At 37.7% G+C, this 17,363-nt stretch overlaps 1 protein-coding gene across 2 annotated transcripts in view; it reads right to left on the bottom strand.

Moving 5' to 3' along the window:
* lrba (LPS-responsive vesicle trafficking, beach and anchor containing) overlaps nucleotides 1-17,363 on the bottom strand; it is a 257,927-nt gene that overhangs the window by 145,329 nt on the left and 95,235 nt on the right. For both annotated transcript variants that reach the window (XM_084402975.1, XM_084402976.1), the window contains exons 33-34: nucleotides 16,390-16,451; nucleotides 1,613-1,677 (exon numbers count right to left, since the gene is read on the bottom strand). In XM_084402975.1, the coding sequence (XP_084259101.1) occupies nucleotides 1,613-1,677; nucleotides 16,390-16,451 (127 nt within the window). The remainder of the gene's footprint in view (nucleotides 1-1,612; nucleotides 1,678-16,389; nucleotides 16,452-17,363) is intronic.

Genomic DNA, 17,363 nt, shown 5'->3' with positions numbered 1-17,363 from the left:
ATTTGATTGTTTAGTTTGTCTCACGTTTACTATATTACATAGAGAGAGCGGGGTTTATGACCTATACTGCATCCAGCCACCTAGGGGCGATCGAGATGCTTTGGCTTCACTTTTCAGGACTATGCTCGGTCCAGCCCTAACTGTATGTATGATTTGATAATTGGTGGTAGTGTCACTGTTTTCTGAATCAAAAAGCTTTTCAGTAGCGAAGCTCTTTTGTTAATCAAGTAGTGTGGTAGCGTCCACACAAGCTATATTTTCCCCAAGCATTTCTGAAGCTCAAGCTCAAATCGGAAATACAACTGCTAAGGATCACTGATCCTGGATCAGTAAGTGACGCCACCACTATACACGGACCTCTGTTGGCTGTGTAGCCGACGGATGCACTTCCGTATGACGGTGACTACTACTACTTCGTATTTTACGGCAGTTGGCAACCAGTTTTCTGGTGCATTTCCACCACCCTCTGCTCCCGATGGTAACATCACGTAACAATCCTAGGGCTGACATGTGAGAAATGTACTTGATGGAAAGATGCACAAACTGTCGACGCCTAGTTTTGATATAGTTATTATAGTTATGGTTTTATATAGCTATATGGATTTATATAGTTATGGTTTCGTTATTGTTTTTGTAGCCAAATTGGTTTGGAACAGTTGTTGAATAAACAATTGAACTGAACAATTATGCCTGCCTATCTGTTTGACTGAGCTTCATTGATCACTGAGATAGCATTGACTTGGAATGAAGTTGGTTGGTACTTTTGCCATGTTGCTGTAGCTTAGCTTGCAACATGTCTTAGGGGGGTAGCTTTATTTAATGTAGAGTAACTACTAGCTTAGCTCACTACATTTTCCAAGTAGCTTGCCCAACACTGGTATTTGTTTACAGTAATTTCTTTTCTTTGGGCTTCAAGAATTCAACTTGACTTTGGGAAAGCACTGTGACTAAATCAGTATTGATCATTATAATTTTAGTGCAGTAGGCATTATAATGACATATTTGATATGTACTTTAGAGCTAGGATTACAGTGATATATCCATGACAGGGGCTGGTGTGCCAGATGTTGTCTAAACCTTGACCCTACTTTCCAAAAGAAAAGTGCATGTTTGAAAAAGAGCTGTAAAGATGGCCAGCAGTTAAGGTGGAAGAGCCTCAGTGCATCACTGCATTCATTAACATTTCTGGAGAGCTCATCAGCACGGCAGCATTCATTAACATTAATTTCCATTGCTAAGTTAGAAATGAGAGCCATCTGAAAGATCTAAGGGCTTGAAATTGAAGACAGATCCTTCCATCCCAAAGGGAGTCTGAGTAAAAGAGTCCAAAAGATGAGACATAAACCTGTCTGAAAACAGCAAGATACGAGAAAGATTTCCCAAGAGGTGGTCAAGAAACTAAGGCGCTTCTGCTCTCTCAGAAACACATGGGAACAAGCCAAGTTATTGACAGACGCCTCGAACTCCAGGTCAGCCTGTTGATCCCCTTACCACATTACATTGATTACCTCCCAAACAGGATCTGATCGTACACACGCAACATAGCATTGTAGGCCAGAAGATAATGAGGAGGTGGCTAAGAAAGGGTCAGAGGATGGGTTTAGATAATTACCTGCCCTCGTTCACAAGCTCGATGAAGGCCAAACCCGCATTCTTTTGGATGGAATTCTGCCACTCCTGTGGAGAGAAATAAAAAAGACTTTACACACAGTGTATACAACAAGCAGAGATAGGAAGGCTGGGTTTAGTCAGAATAAACATCAGCATAATGTTATTAATATGTAAGGATTAAAATGAACCCCGACATCATCAACAAACTTCATACAGAGGAAGTGATCACTGGGGAAGAATGGAAGAAACCAAAACGGGCCTCTAACATGTTTATAATGTATCTTCAATGTTCAAGATTGCCTTTAACCGAGCACACTCCTCAAAAACTTTAACAGGTCTCAGCCGGTTGTTGTAAAAGGTGTTAGTCTAAACAACTCCTAAAACCACAGCTTTCAGTGATGTTTAATAGCCTAGGAGCGAGACCAAATCATTGACATTTTTCACAGCTGCGCCAACCTTTCAACACTTCCCTGTGATCGTCTCAAGAATAATAATAACAACCAGGTCATGAGTATGTACAAAGTCGCTTGCGTATTCTCGAGGGCTCTTTTCAAGACTGTATCATGGAGACAGGAGGGTAACGGTCCGACCCTAATGTCTCATTTGTTTCGGCCAACAGAGAGTGCTTCTAAGTAGAGGTGCAACACAAGCAATCATTTCATAATGATGATGATTTATTTTTTAATACCCTGCAATATTTCTGAGGTCATAAATGAAAATGAAACAGGGCAAATCTACTTGCTTATTAATAAGGAAATGTTTCACCATCCTCTGAGAGAATAAAAGTGAGCCTGAAACCAAAATAAACAAAAAATTTAAATGGCAATATGTGTACGCCTTTATATATTGCAGAGGCTTTGTTCACTATAACAGCTGTTAATTCCCAGAGTATATGCATTTTACTTTGTAATCTCCAGCATAAATATTTGAGGAAGCATATTCAAGTAAATCTTAGATCAGTTTTCCGACAGCAAGCTAAGTTTGGTTACTCATTACTCACCATTAATTTACCAAACCATCTACAGTATATACATAATTTCAACAGAGCCAATACAGCAAACCAATAAGAAAGTTGAAGGAAAAGATTGTAAATTCAGTACCACTCACATTAACAAATAGAACTGCTAAATAATTATTTTCAAACAGGAACTATTGGACACTCTCCCCATCTACAATTGGTCAAGTCCAGTCTCAACCAAACAGCATTGAGCAAACCAACAGAATGTTCTGAGAGTGCCACAGTTAAAATTGTATAAAAAACGGAATAAAATACCATTTCTTATTTATTTATTTTAATTCCATATCAACTGATTCAATTTTGGGTGTTACTGTGTACATTGTATAAGATGGAAAGACAGGGAAAATAAAAAAGTTGAAAAGGGTGAAGTTGAAAGGAAAATTGAGCAGGATGAAGGGAAACCGGGAAGGTGTTTTTTCAGACCAAACAGCCAACGAAAGTTCATTAGATTCAATTTTTGGGAGAAACTGCATATATACTAGGATCTTTTGTTAGGAAAAAACACACTTTAGCGGCTGTCATCAACCAAGCACACAAATACATTTTCACTACAAAGATAAATGAATGTTCGATGGGTGAGGGAAAGGCATTATTCTTTAATTAAAGGAAGCAATGACCCCAATCAAAAAGCCTTAACGATCAGTGCTGTGCGTTAGGGACAAGGCTGACAGTTATTGGATTTCAACCAGTCATTGTGATAGGGCCCTGATACGGTTTTATGGTATCCAATGCTGTTTCCATTCTGACCTGATGAGTGGATACAGGCAGCCATTTGTGACCTTTCAACTCTGACCCTGAACTAAGAGAGGTGGCTTCTACAACCCAGCCACCTCTGCCCCGGCCCTGTCGTTACAGCAACCACTCACGCTGATCCATTCATGTCATCAAGACCAGGATTGTGTCCTAAGACAGAACATGACTTTTATCAGCCACACAAACAGTGCCTGGGAAAGTTTGTATCGTAAAGATAAACTTGTAATGATAGCCACTGTGATTCAGACCAGTCATAAGACACTTCATCAAGGACATTTATAATTGACCTGTTTCCTCCAGTCTCGATAAAACAACAAAGACTAGCATATAGGGAACACTTGCTCAAGGTCAAATCTATCCAAACACACTTGTGTTTCACTTTTATTGATGCTCAGGTATATAAACAAGCTATCCAAGACTGAGACTTCTGGTACACTGATTCTGGACGTGCACCTCAAAACGTCTAACATAGTGCAAAAACTCAGTAACATTAACTGAATAACATCAACTATTCAAGCAAAAATTATCTAAACATCCTTTAAACATCCTTATTTATTTTTTATATAAAATAGTATAATAAATTATTATTATCATAATCATCATCATCAAGAAATATTAAGAAGATAAATGATGAAAAAATATGAAGTCAATTCTTCTGACAAACCCTGCACATAATATGCATACAAATTAATGTGTTGACATAATGCTGCATGAGCCATTATTTTATATTATATTATATTATTAGTCAAATTGATTAATCACGATTAATCGCATCTAATATAAAAGTTTTTGTTCATATAATGTATGTATGTATGTATGTATGTATGTACTGTATGTATGTATGTATGTATACAGTGCTATGCATAAGTTTAGGCAACCATGCTAAAGTTGACTAAAAAGAGGAATAAAAAATCATATTTTGCAAATTTAACTTAATGCCTTATTTTAAAAAATTAGGAAAAATCCAACCTTTAAGGACACCAATTTTCTTTGTGAATGAATAATGTATCGTAAATAAATAAATGTTCTTCCTTAAAAAACAGGGTGCATAAGTTTGGGCACCACTATGTTAAATTCCCATAGAGGCAGGCAGATTTTTTTTTTTAAGTATTTTTTTTTTTTTTTTTTTAGGATACTATGCATCCTGATAAAGTTCCCTTGGCCTTTGGAATTAAAATAGCCCCACATCATCACATAGCCTTCACTATACCTAGAGATTGGCATGATTTTATTTCAGTTAGCCTAATAGCTAGTTTGATTTGCATTGAGAGATGATCTTATGGAAAGTACTCCATGCCAATCTCTAGGTATGGTGAAGGCTATGTGATGATGTGGGGCTATTTTAATTCCAAAGGCCAAGGGAACTTTATCAGGATGCATAGTATCCTAAAAAAAAAAAAAAAAAAATACTTAAAAATAAAAATCTGCCTGCCTCTATGGGAATTTAACATAGTGGTGCCCAAACTTATGCACCCTGTTTTTTAAGGAAGAACATTTATTTATTTACGATACATTATTCATTCACAAAGAAAATTGGTGTCCTTAAAGGTTGGATTTTTCCTAATTTTTTAAAATAAGGCATTAAGTTAAATTTGCAAAATATGATTTTTTATTCCTCTTTTTAGTCAACTTTAGCATGGTTGCCTAAACTTATGCATAGCACTGTATATAGGTTTTCCCACTTAGAAATCATGTAGAAGTCTGTAATTTTTATCATAGGTACTCTTCAACTGTGAGTGACGGAATCTAAAACAAAAATCCAGAAAATCACATTGTATGATTTTTAAGTAATTAATTTGCATTTTATTGCATGACATAAGTATTTGATACATCAGAAAAGCAGAACTTAATATTTGGTACAGAAACCTTTGTTTGCAATTACAGAGATCATACGTTTCCTGTAGTTCTTCATCAGGTTTGCACACACTGCAGCAGGGATTTTGGCCCACTCCTCCATACAGACCTTCTCCAGATCCTTCAGGTTTCGGGGCTGTCGCTGGGCAATACGGACTTTCAGCTCCCTCCAAAGATTTTCTATTGGGTTCAGGTCTGGAGACTGGCTAGGCCACTCCAGGATCTTGAGATGCTTCTTACGGAGCCACTCCTTAGTTGCCCTGGCTGTGTGTTTCGGGTCGTTGTCATGCTGGAAGACCCAGCCACCACGACCCATCTTCAATGCTCTTACTGAGGGATGGAGCTTGTTGGCCAAGATCTCGCGATACATGGCCCCATCCATCCTCCCCTCAATACGGTGCAGTCGTCCTGTCCCCTTTGCAGAAAAGCATCCACAAAGAATGATGTTTCCACCTCCATGCTTCACGGTTGGGATTGTGCTCTTGGGGTTGTACTCATCCTTCTTCTTCCTCCAAACACGGCGAGTGGAGTTTAGACCAAAAAGCTCTATTTTTGTCTCATCCGACCACATGACCATCTCCCATTCCTCCTCTGGATCATCCAGATGATCATTGGCAAACTTCAGACGGGCCTGGACATGCGCTGGCTTGAGCAGGGGGACCTTGCGTGCGCTGCAGGATTTTCATCCATGACGTCGTAGTGTGTTACTAATGGTTTTCTTTGAGACTGTGGTCCCAGCTCTCTTCAGGTCATTGACCAGGTCCTGCCATGTAGTTCTGGGCTGATCCCTCACCTTCCTCATGATCATTGATGCCCCACGAGGTGAGATCTTGCATGGTGTCCCAGACCGAGGGAGATTGACCGTCATCTTGAACTTCTTCCATTTTCTAATAATTGCGCCAACAGTTGTTGCCTTCTCACCAAGCTGCTTGCCTATTGTCCTGTAGCCCATCCCAGCCTTGTGCAGGTCTACAATTTTATCCCTGATGTCCTTACACAGCTCTCTGGTCTTGGCCATTGTGGAGAGGTTGGAGTCTGTTTGATTGAGTGTGTGGACAGGTGTCTTTTATACAGGTAACGAGTTCGAACAGGTGCAGTTAATACAGGTAATGAGTGGAGAACAGGAGGGCTTCTTAAAGAAAAACTAACAGGTCTGTGAGAGCTGGAATTCTTACTGGTTGGTAGGTGATCAAATACTTATGTCATGCAATAAAATGCAAATGAATTATTTAAAACTCATACAATGTGATTTTCTGGATTTTTGTTTTAGATTCAGTCTCTCACAGTTGAAGAGTACCTATGATAAAAATTACAGACCTCTACATGCTTTGTAAGTGGGAAAACCTGCAAAATCGGCAGTGTATCAAATACTTGTTCTCCCCACTATATATATATATATGTGTGTGTGTGTGTGTGTGTGTGTCATTTATATATACTAAATATATTATGTATAAGCACATATATTATATAAACAAAAACGTTTGTTAGATACAATTAATATTAATTTGTATATTATATTATATTATATTTAGTTATATTACATATATCAGTTATATCGTCCTTATTTTTGAGCGATGAAGAGATCTACGTTATGCGAGTCTATGTGATGAAAACAGAAGTTTGTAATACAGAGTGAAGGGAATGCTGAAGGGAGAGAGACGCTCTTACAAAGAACTTGGTGGCATCTGTGTCAGGATAGTGTGAGCGTGTGAACACATTGTGCACACATTCGTAAACAAAATCAGTGTAATCTGTGCTCATAAAAAACATATTACATAACATTTCCCTTATACTTTAAATTAATGCTTTAATTGAATACATTTTTTTTTTTTATAAAAAACAAAAGTAATTTTCTTCTGAGACACACAAAAAACATGTTTTAGATTTCCATAGAGAAGTCATCCAATGAGGCATTCTTTTGTTTAGTTTTGCCATGATAATTACCGTGGCGCTGCATTCCTAATCACTGCTGATTAAGAGAACGCAATTACCCTCAAACTAAAACACAACTGAAACACAAATGAAACAACGCAGACCTACAATGTAATGTTTTGCCTCATTCACAATGGCAAGACAAGGAAATGTGCATGGCGTTTGGCTTCGTTCATTGAAAATAAACAAGTCGCTCTACAGTTTCCAACCCATCAGTTATAATCACAAGTATTTGTTTGTTTTCTGCAGGCTGGGGGATTGAGGCTCAGATGAAACAAAAAAATTATCCGTCACATGTAAGAGCGCTGTTTCAGATCATAACGAGCAGAAGTTTACGTTACGGCTTGTCCACAGAGCACAAGGCGATTTATAACAGAAAAGTGGCTACTGTACAGCTTTGAACGACGGAAAGAGATTCTAGATTTAAAATGTCAGTGTTGTATTACTTACAGGGAAAACACTTAACTTTCCAAACAAAAAAATAATGTTTCCACAAAGTATCTATTTTTGCAATGTTATGTGGTCTTAAAATCAACACTGACAAACTCCAGCATGTTCAGAATTATGCAGCAAGAATCCTGATAGACAAGTAATCTCATTAGGTTTTGTGCGTATTTTAAGATACATTTACTTGCATATAAGGTTTTGTGTGGTTGGCTCCACAGTATGGGTATTTTAATTTAATCTTGTAACCTATATGTTCCTATCTATCCATTGCACTTACATCTATTAGGAAAAGGGCATTTTCTTTTAAATGTACTACCTAGAAAAATTGAATTGACCTCTGTGTTCTTTAAAATCTAATCTTAAAGCTTGATTTTATAGATTTGAATTTTATCATTTAAATTTTTGTAGATTTTATTTAATTATTGTTATTTGTGTAATAGTTGTGTTTGTTTTTTTGTGTTTTTTATTATAATTGTTTACACCTTACATTATTACAACATTATTGTATGTCAGCATACTTACTTTAAAATATTATTTTAAAAGACAAAATATCCTCCTTTGTATCTTCAGAAAACCATTTTGTGTAATTAATCATTTTAATATTATTGATTTTTTTTTTTATATTTTTATTATTATTATTATTCTTTTTTTTAAATATTGCCCTTCAATGAGGTGTATTATTATTATTATTTTAATTTTATTGATTCTCTCTCATTATTTTTACTTTCAATTTTAACATTGCCCTTCAAGGTAGCTTAATGTTGCAGTGCTAAAACTTCCACTTGTTAAGGTCCACTTCAATCAACTCATCGTAATATCAAAATGGCATCTGACAGCAGGTCCAGACAGCTTAATTTACTGATGTGACAAGCAGAACGCTCTACAAGTCCTGTGCATGTTCTCAGATGTTATCTCTTCTAAAGCAAACACACAATCCCAAACGGCCAAGGGCCTGTGTTTCTGTGAGGACACTCCACACAAGGAGACTTTACAAGGGGAGCAAATATTTACTCTGACTACATTTAAAGACCATAGAGGATTGTGGTTAAACAGATGTGATTAGAAGCTTCCTTACAATGAGCTGGGCTTGGAGGTGTCAAAAGATTTCTAAAAACATTTATTAAAAAAAAGTTAAAGTTTTTTTTTTTTTTTTTCTCTCTCTATTGAAGGTTTAGGAGGAGGGTGATGACTGAAATAATCTGACTTGACAGGAATGATAATAGCATACATAAATCTTGTTGCTTTCCTTTCTTGGGCTATAGAAACAATGATTATTATATATTCAGCACATGGTGAGAATGCACGCAGAGATAATATGATTTTGATTTTGTAAATACACATATCCATGTATGTAAATAGTGACACAAAGAGAGTATGTTAGGAAGGAGATTCTGAATGAGGTATACCAGATCAACATCAAGCTACTATAAGGATCTTCAACAGTTAAAAGAAAAAGCTTAAGTTAGTCCATCGGTACCATTTAAAAGAAAAAAACAATTTGCCTCAATAACATGTCTCTTTCCCAGCCAACTATATTGCAGTCAGAGAGTGAATTAAAAGTCACTCAAGTCGTAAGCTTTCCTCATGCCGTTCCCTCTCACTTCCTGTCAGGAAGAGCCCCGTCTCCGGACGCATAGCTCGCATCGGCAGGGCGCCGGCAGAATTAAGTGCCAGTTGGTGTTAGTGTGTTTTCTCTGGGCCTCAACGGAACCCTGTGTTCAAAGAATGCTGAGAGCAATGTTATCCACCGGCACGGAGACCCTCGTGGGTCGTTGTCTGGGGTGGAGGAGGGAGGAGGAGGGAGAGGGGGAAAGACAACACGTGGCCTGGGCCTGCGCTTGAACCTTACGTACATGTTATGCCTCTCAGCGGGGTCCAGGTTTGACTGTGAGATGGGGAGGGAGAAAGATTCAACCTCAGGTTCAACCACATTCCTCTTCAGTTCTGCGACGTTTATGGAACTTGCAAAGTTAAAAATGGCAGGACTAAACGAGACGAAACAGTCTGCACTGAACTTCAAGCGCCTATGTCCCTGAATAGCTTTTCATTTTAAAAGGCCAGTTTTAAGTCCTAAACCAATTCTTTGAAGTAGTCAACCATGGCCACTTGGTCAGAAAGCCTGCTGGCCTGAGCTCACTAACTTGCACCCTGATGTGTGCAGATGTTTTTACTGTGGTTTTTATAATGTTTGTACATTTAAATTTGTTTCTTGTTCTGTTCGAAAGGTAACAATATAATGTGACTGTGTTTTTCTCTCATATTTTCCCTGAAAAAAAGAAAAAAGGTAATTCTGCTTTATTGGGCATCGTTTGTGAAAAGGAGCAAAACCAATGCCTCTTAGTGGTGCACCGGTCAAGAAATTTAAGGCAGATACTGATGACAGATATTTTAACACTAATATCAGGACTGACACAAATATTTAACACTAAGATTGTTCTTATTCAAAAATTAGAGAAACATTACAAGTTCCAAAACTGCTCAAGTGAGAAATCATTAGTGTCTATGAATTGTTTTTAGTCTTAGTCTTGTTTTTAGTGTGTGTGTGTGTGTGTGTGTGTGTGTGTGTGTGTGTGTGTGTGTGTGTGTGTGTGTGTGTGTGTGTGTGTGTGTGTGCACGCGCGCAATGTAAGCCACTAATTAGTAAGAGACAGTGTAAAGAGTCAGTGCAGGTATTGAAGGTCTGTTATTGCTCTACATAAATATAGCTCTGTATATAACCATACATCTCAATTAACATGAATCTCTTGTAGATCTATGAAAAAAGAAAAACAAACAGAATAGCGGTGGGCTGAGAGACACAAAGTGAGCATGAGCTGTCTCTATCGCTCCACGCTGTCTGCCTGTGCCGACACATCAAGTATAGTTTGATTTAAATAATCACAGTTTTTATGTTGTTTAATTCATTTTTTACATAAATTTGCAGTGTTTATCCTCTCCATCTCTAACTGCGCAGCGAGTAAGAAGTAATGACTCTTAAAAACAGGCACCTTCCAATTCATACTCATATTAATAGCTATACTTTCAAAACAAACTGGCATAATCAGATAAATTACAGTCTCATATTAATCTATAAAGTAGAGAATGCTTACAGTTGCCAATTATTTACCCCTAATAAACCTTTGCGGTATAAAAAAACATTGGCCCAGAATTTAAGCAGGATGGGCTGAACGCGATCACAGGATTAAGATGCATATCTGTTTTATAATACTCAAAGCTAATGAAAAAAAAAAAATATATATATATATATATATATGAAAAAAAAAATTCACTGCAACAATTACATTAGAACTATTATAAGAACTTTTACACTGAAGCTTCTTGGCCTGGAGTCAGTGTGCAGTTGAGAAATGATGAAGAGATCCAGTGAACAGTCACTGCTGAGGCTTTCACTGGACAGTCGACCGATTGATTCCTCTTACTTTCACTCTCCCTGTGAGTATTGATCCCAGAGTCACTGTGACTCCAGGGGGTTAAACTCTTGAGCCACTGGCCACTCTCCATCCTCTTCCTAAAGGTCAGAGGTTAAGAAATGCCAAGTGCTCAGGGGGAAGTCAGTGTCTCCAGTACGTATTGACTGACGAAGGTGCCCATCTGTTTAACAGGTTAACTCCACATTAAAGACTCCCTGGTCAGGATCATCAACAATATCAGTACAGCAGATGTAAAACGCTGCTGATCAAAGTATAGAGAGAACCAAATGATTTCTTTAAGCAGCTTATGATCTAAAAAAAAAAAAAAAAAAAAGACTAAAATGAGAACACAGGAAATAGGGAATACCAAAGCAGGCCCAGCCTTTCGCAAACATGCACATGAATATACTGTTTCTTGCTCTTGCACCTTAGCCCTTCCATCGTGTGAGGCATTCAGAAGATAAATGTCTTAAAGAATAGATGACCTGACACAAGGTCTGAGCGGTAATGGGTGATATAGGGAAACACGGCTGCCTGAGTCCCATATATATCTGACAGACACATAGCTATCAGGAGGCCACTGTCAAGCAGATGGATGAGATGATTTCCAAACCAACGCCGATCTGAGAGCAGTTTGCAATTGCTTCTCTGATGCTTATATAAAAGTATAATTTAACAAAATATTCTTTTTATGTATGTTTTTAGCTGGACAAGCTTATTTACAATCAAATCCACAAGCTTCTACTCCTCGTCAGAGTGTTTCAATGCAGGCAGCATTATTTATTGAAAAGCTGAAACCTTTTTAAGTGAAATTCTCCAGTACAACAGCAGGTGGTATATCTTCTTCAGTGAAGCGGTGTGTATGTGTGATCGTTGTCAAAGAGAATTAGGTCGAGTGAAACATAAGGCTTTTTTACGTGGATGCCTTGAATGGCAAGATGAGGACACTCAAAGATGATCTTCATGTAATATGCAGGGCCTAATCTGAAGCCCTATCACTCGCAATTTCCTGAACGGAGTGGATGCTTTGATAGCTGTTGTTTTACGCTCATCCTTCCTCTCTCATCCCACCTACATTCATTCTTCTGTAGCCTTCTGCTCTCCTCTCTCTCTGCTCGAAAGTATTAAAGGGATATTCTGGGTTCAATGCAATTTGAGCTTAATCAACAGCATTTGTAGCATAATTTTACCACACAAAATAATTGATTCATAATTAATACTACTAATAAAATATGCATGGTAAACTGTCAATTTGTAAAGGGTATAAAGACCTTGGTTAAACATAACTTGGTTAAGGGGCCGTACACGTCATGCCTTTTGCATGCTCAAGTTCGTTATTTTAAATGTAGACACGCGACAAGCGTGCTCAAATAGAGAGTGACGCAGCCTCGACGCTCATGCGTTGTGACACACTTGTTTTTCCCAGGTGCACATACACCGCAGCGAGATGAAAAAATCTCAACTTTTCAGAATGCCTCAAGTGCACCGCAGGTCATGTGACAAGAACCAACCGATCAGCTTCGGCCTTTCCGTAACAACATCGAAACCTCAGCCAAGATGGATGAACATCTGATCATAGTACAGCTGACGGATTTTTTATTTCATCTCCATAAATATTAACTAGTAGTAGAGCTAATGCAAGGGGCAGAAATCCATTAATCCTTTGCTGAAACTTCTTCGTCTTCATGATTACTTGGCAACGGCAGACACCACGGGAGTGCAAGCTCCCGTGCGCTTTTGAAAAGAGGAGAAAGTGGCGCAGCCGGCAAATTCCACGTGTTTTTAGACGAGACGTGAAAAGCCACTAAAGCAGTTTTCGCACATAAATTAAATTATAAAAATGTGTATTATTTCAGCTGTAAAGATGTTGTGGCAAACTAAGTGATTCTATTACTTTATTTCATTGTTAACACAAGTCTTGTTGCAATATTACACTTGTGACTATAAACATTTACTGCCTTGCATTTTTTTTTCATTGATCACTTATTGTAACCACATGATTCCTGTTTGTTTTTTTCAACATTCTTATTAATTATTTTTAACTGAGGAATAAATCAAAATGATTTTCTGTTAACTGACATTATACCACAAATGTCACTGACAGAACATGAATTTAAATAACACTAGAGTTTGAAAAACACCCTCACTGCTTTTGCTCCTGCTTTTTAATAGCAAAAGGACAGACAGAAAAATAAATGCTGGCAAAAATGATTTGCTTACATTAATCATTAATAATGATAAAGCAAAATATTATAGTATAATCCATTATAACATTATATATTATATATATATTATAAAATAATAATAACTATAAAATACAATAAAAATAAAGTATTATTAGAGGATTTCAGATAATATGCTGGACCTAATCAATATATAGCCTATATATATATATATATATATATATATATATATATATATATATATATATATATATATATATATATACGCACGCACACACATACATACATCCATAATACAGAAATAACGAGGATGTCAACACTTATTCATTACAGTCATTGTGGTGTGTTTGCACTATTAGATACTTTTTCACATGCATATTTCAAAAGAACAAAGGGCTGAAAGAATGGAAAGAAATTACAATAAAAAAATCAATTAAAAGTCGCATGTTTAATACAGCTTTATATAACAACTATCAATAACACAGACAAGTGAAAAGCAATAAACCACAACAGGCTTATAGAAGATGATGAAAATTGATCCTGTGTTAAGAATAAAGGGATTCATTTCAGAGAGATGCAATAAAATTGCAGTTAAGGATCGCTCTCTAACAGAAGAGCAACCCTCCTGATCCTGAGTGATTAAAAACTAGTCTGTGACCCCAACCTTTGACCTCTAGCCCCAAACCTACTCCATCTTGTACCATAGATATTAATTAGAAAATGTGTGCAGACGGTACCATATCCGGCTGGATTCTATTTTTGGATAAGAAGGAAATGTAAGCAAAAGTAAACAAATCCATCAACATCCTCCCTTTCTCATTACCTATTCAGTCAACAAAAGGACTGCTTCACTTCCTGTCTACAACAGCACTTCCTGTGCAGGGATGTCATGTCCTGATTAAACACAGGATCAATCAGAGACCCTAAAGTTCCTCTTGATTCTTCTTCCAAATAAGAGAAAGAAAAAAATCTGCAACGTTCATAAAACAAAATTATCCCCCTACAAAAGACTGTGTAATTACCTGTGGGGTAAACAGGGCTCACAACCTCATTTGAGCTTTGCCGCTTTTTCCCACCATTTCTCCCCCACAATAAAAGTACATTTGCATCATTTGAAAGAATTTAGTTCAGATGATTTATTGAAGTAATCAGCAGCAACGCAGCCCTTTCATTGCAGCACAGAGCCTGCAACGCGCCGCCACTGGAACGGGTTTTGGGCCAGAGGCTTTTTTTCAGAGGAGGCAGAACCCAAATTCTCCCCTTTGATTAGATTAGCATTACACAACAGCGTGACAGATATGACAAATAGGTGCATTAGAGCGTGTCATTTATTCCCTCTTTTCTAGATGCTTGGGTTCACGGAGGGACCCCCACCTCACGCCTCACTTCTGCAAATATATGCGGCCCCTGACGCCCCGGCTGATGCCTGATCTCTCTGGATTACCTTTAGGGAGGGTTATAGGAGGACGAGAAGTGCTTTATTTTTTTAAAATAAAAGCAATAAAAAAGGATACAAGGAGTGCTTGTGTATGTGTGCTACTCATTTGTATGTAAACACCATGATACATTCTCACCTTGCTAATACTGAATAATTCAACAATCTCTTTACTCGAGCAAAATGATAGTCACTGAAAATCTGTAGTAGCCCTGGCTTAATGTGAGTGTCTGAGTGTCTATGCGTGTGTGTCAACAGAATATCACACACTTCAGTGACTCTCCTCCTCTAAGGGCACCCTATGGCTACCTCCATTAGCCCCAATCATAAACACTCAATCGGGTGCATATTATGCACACATGCTCACTCTCTCACCACAAACGCAATTCTATAACCACATCACTGATTTCCTCTTAATAAAGACTGACAAATGCACCAACAAGTGAAGCTGTGGGTTTAAGTTTTTAAGAAATATGCCTATATGCTAGAACTTTGCAGATTTTAAGCTAGTTTATTGATAAATCACAGAACAGTGTTGACAATACATTTCTGCGCAACTGAATGTTTGTGTGCGTGCGATCTGCACATGATGTGCGAGCTACTGTCTATGTGTGTGTGTTACAATGCAGAAAGCTCATTAGTTTAGAAAGGTGATTAACGTGTGTCCAATAAGCTGTTTAAAACGTGCATTCACCCAATCAATTTTGAGCATCCAGATGGTATAATCAAACATATCTTGTGGAGTGCTCTCGGAATATGCATTTATTTGTCATTTTAACTGGTGGAAATGGAGCGTAAAAGTGGACTTCAAAGATTTCTTATCCTGTTGCGCCATCTACAGCCCATGACCAGTGACTAGTCGTGGCAGAGCATTAAAGGGTGTATTCACACCTGCCTTGTTTGGTTCGATTGAATCAAACTCAAGTTCTTTTCCCCCCTTGGTGTGGATCTTTTGGGCAGGTGTGAATACAGCAATCGCACTCGGGTGCGGACCAAACAACCGAATCGAGACCCAGCTGAAGAGGTGGTCTCGGTACGGTTCCAAACGAACTCTGGTACGGTTCGTTTACGCCTATGGTGTGAACCATGCTGAGCCTGTTTTTGCACTTCCTGCTTTTCCCTTCTTGAGAATTCCTGTCCAATGAATGGACGACCTTAGCACACGTGTGGTTTTGTTTACAAATTTTGGTTCACTTGCAAAAAGAGCAGTGTGAAAGCGTTCCTGGTGTGAACTTTCCTGGTGTGAATACACCCAAAGTCAACTAGTCTGTGTAACCCCTAATATATACACAATTGTATTTATTTATAAATACTTTTCCTGAAGTACAGATGTCTTCGAATATCTCCAAAGGGAGGATTCAGATCATTTTGGCACAAAAACACACACACAAACGAACGAACAGAGCTCTGCTATCAATCCCTCATCCTACCTGCCTTAAAAAACCCGATGGGGAGGCAGATCGATCACAAAACACTATCAATGTTGCATTATCCTCTGTGACTGGCTATATGACCAAGACCTTTACACTGGGTCAAGACCCCTGACCTTTGAACTCACATCAACAGCATTAAGAAGGGAACTGTGGCCATTTTTCTGGACTTTTGTCTATACTCAGAGCTTAGTAAGACAGGATTCGGGCTGGCAGTGTGAAGATAACACTGCAACGATGGATTTATTAACAGTAAAGAGAAAGACAGAGAGGGGAAGGTGGAAAAACCTTGAGGAGAGATGGAGGAATGACTTACCTGGGAACACAGCAGCATGACCAGTTCAACCACAGAACTGCTGGACTTCAGACACACAAGACCTGCAAAAAAAATAAAAATAAACATTTCATTTTTTAGTTTCAGTAGGCAACATTTTTAACCATTAAGGATGAAGATTTTGGAACTCAACATGACTGATCTTAAATTTTGATTTGTTGAAATATGTCTCTAAATAAATAGCAGAGAAAATAATCACAAATAAGCTACAAATATGTTTTATTGATTTCATAGCAGTCCTCCTGTGGTCTCAGTAAATTTAGATATTTATTTTTTCTTATACAGTAGGTTTCAGAATATTTTAGACTTGAGTGCTGAATGAGGAATAACGTCAGCCAGTCATTATCACAAAATAAACCACAACAGGGTGACCTCCACCCTGACACAGGAGGATAATGACTATCTAATGGTACAGTATGCTTATTAATCAGCTACAAATAAACACATGGATATTGAAGGAGGGACAGAATACAAGTTTCTAAGATGAGTGGTTAGTTATACACTGCTGCCATGGGCAATGGTTATTATTCAGAAATATTTGATGGCTAAATACTGCAACTGACCAAGATTACAATCAAGAATATAATGATAATTGCATGCCACTGTAAAAAGACTGCTAATTATAAAAAAAAAAAAAATTCTGTTCTGTATGATTTCTAATTTCTAATTAAGTACTATTACGGGAAATGTTTTATTTCATTCCTCTCACCGGTGACTATTTTGCTGACACATGAACATTTGTGAGTGGCCTAATTCTGCACCATCTTGCGGGGTCAAAGAGTATTGATGAACTTAATGAACCTACATGATGCTACTGTAAACTAATACATGTTTGAGCTTGTATTACATGAGACTAAATATGGTGAGCATATGTTCTATTGATCTGAAATACAGCTTTAAAGAACTACATACATGAGAGAGAGAGATTTAACATGAAAGCTAAAGGTGAGAACAAA

The sequence above is a fragment of the Rutilus rutilus genome (assembly GCF_951802725.1).
Source record: "Rutilus rutilus genome assembly, chromosome: 2".
In the NCBI taxonomy this organism is placed as follows: Eukaryota; Metazoa; Chordata; class Actinopteri; order Cypriniformes; family Leuciscidae; genus Rutilus; species Rutilus rutilus.
The sequence above is the reverse complement of the archived record's forward strand: the minus strand, read 5'-3'. Positions and strand labels throughout refer to the sequence as shown.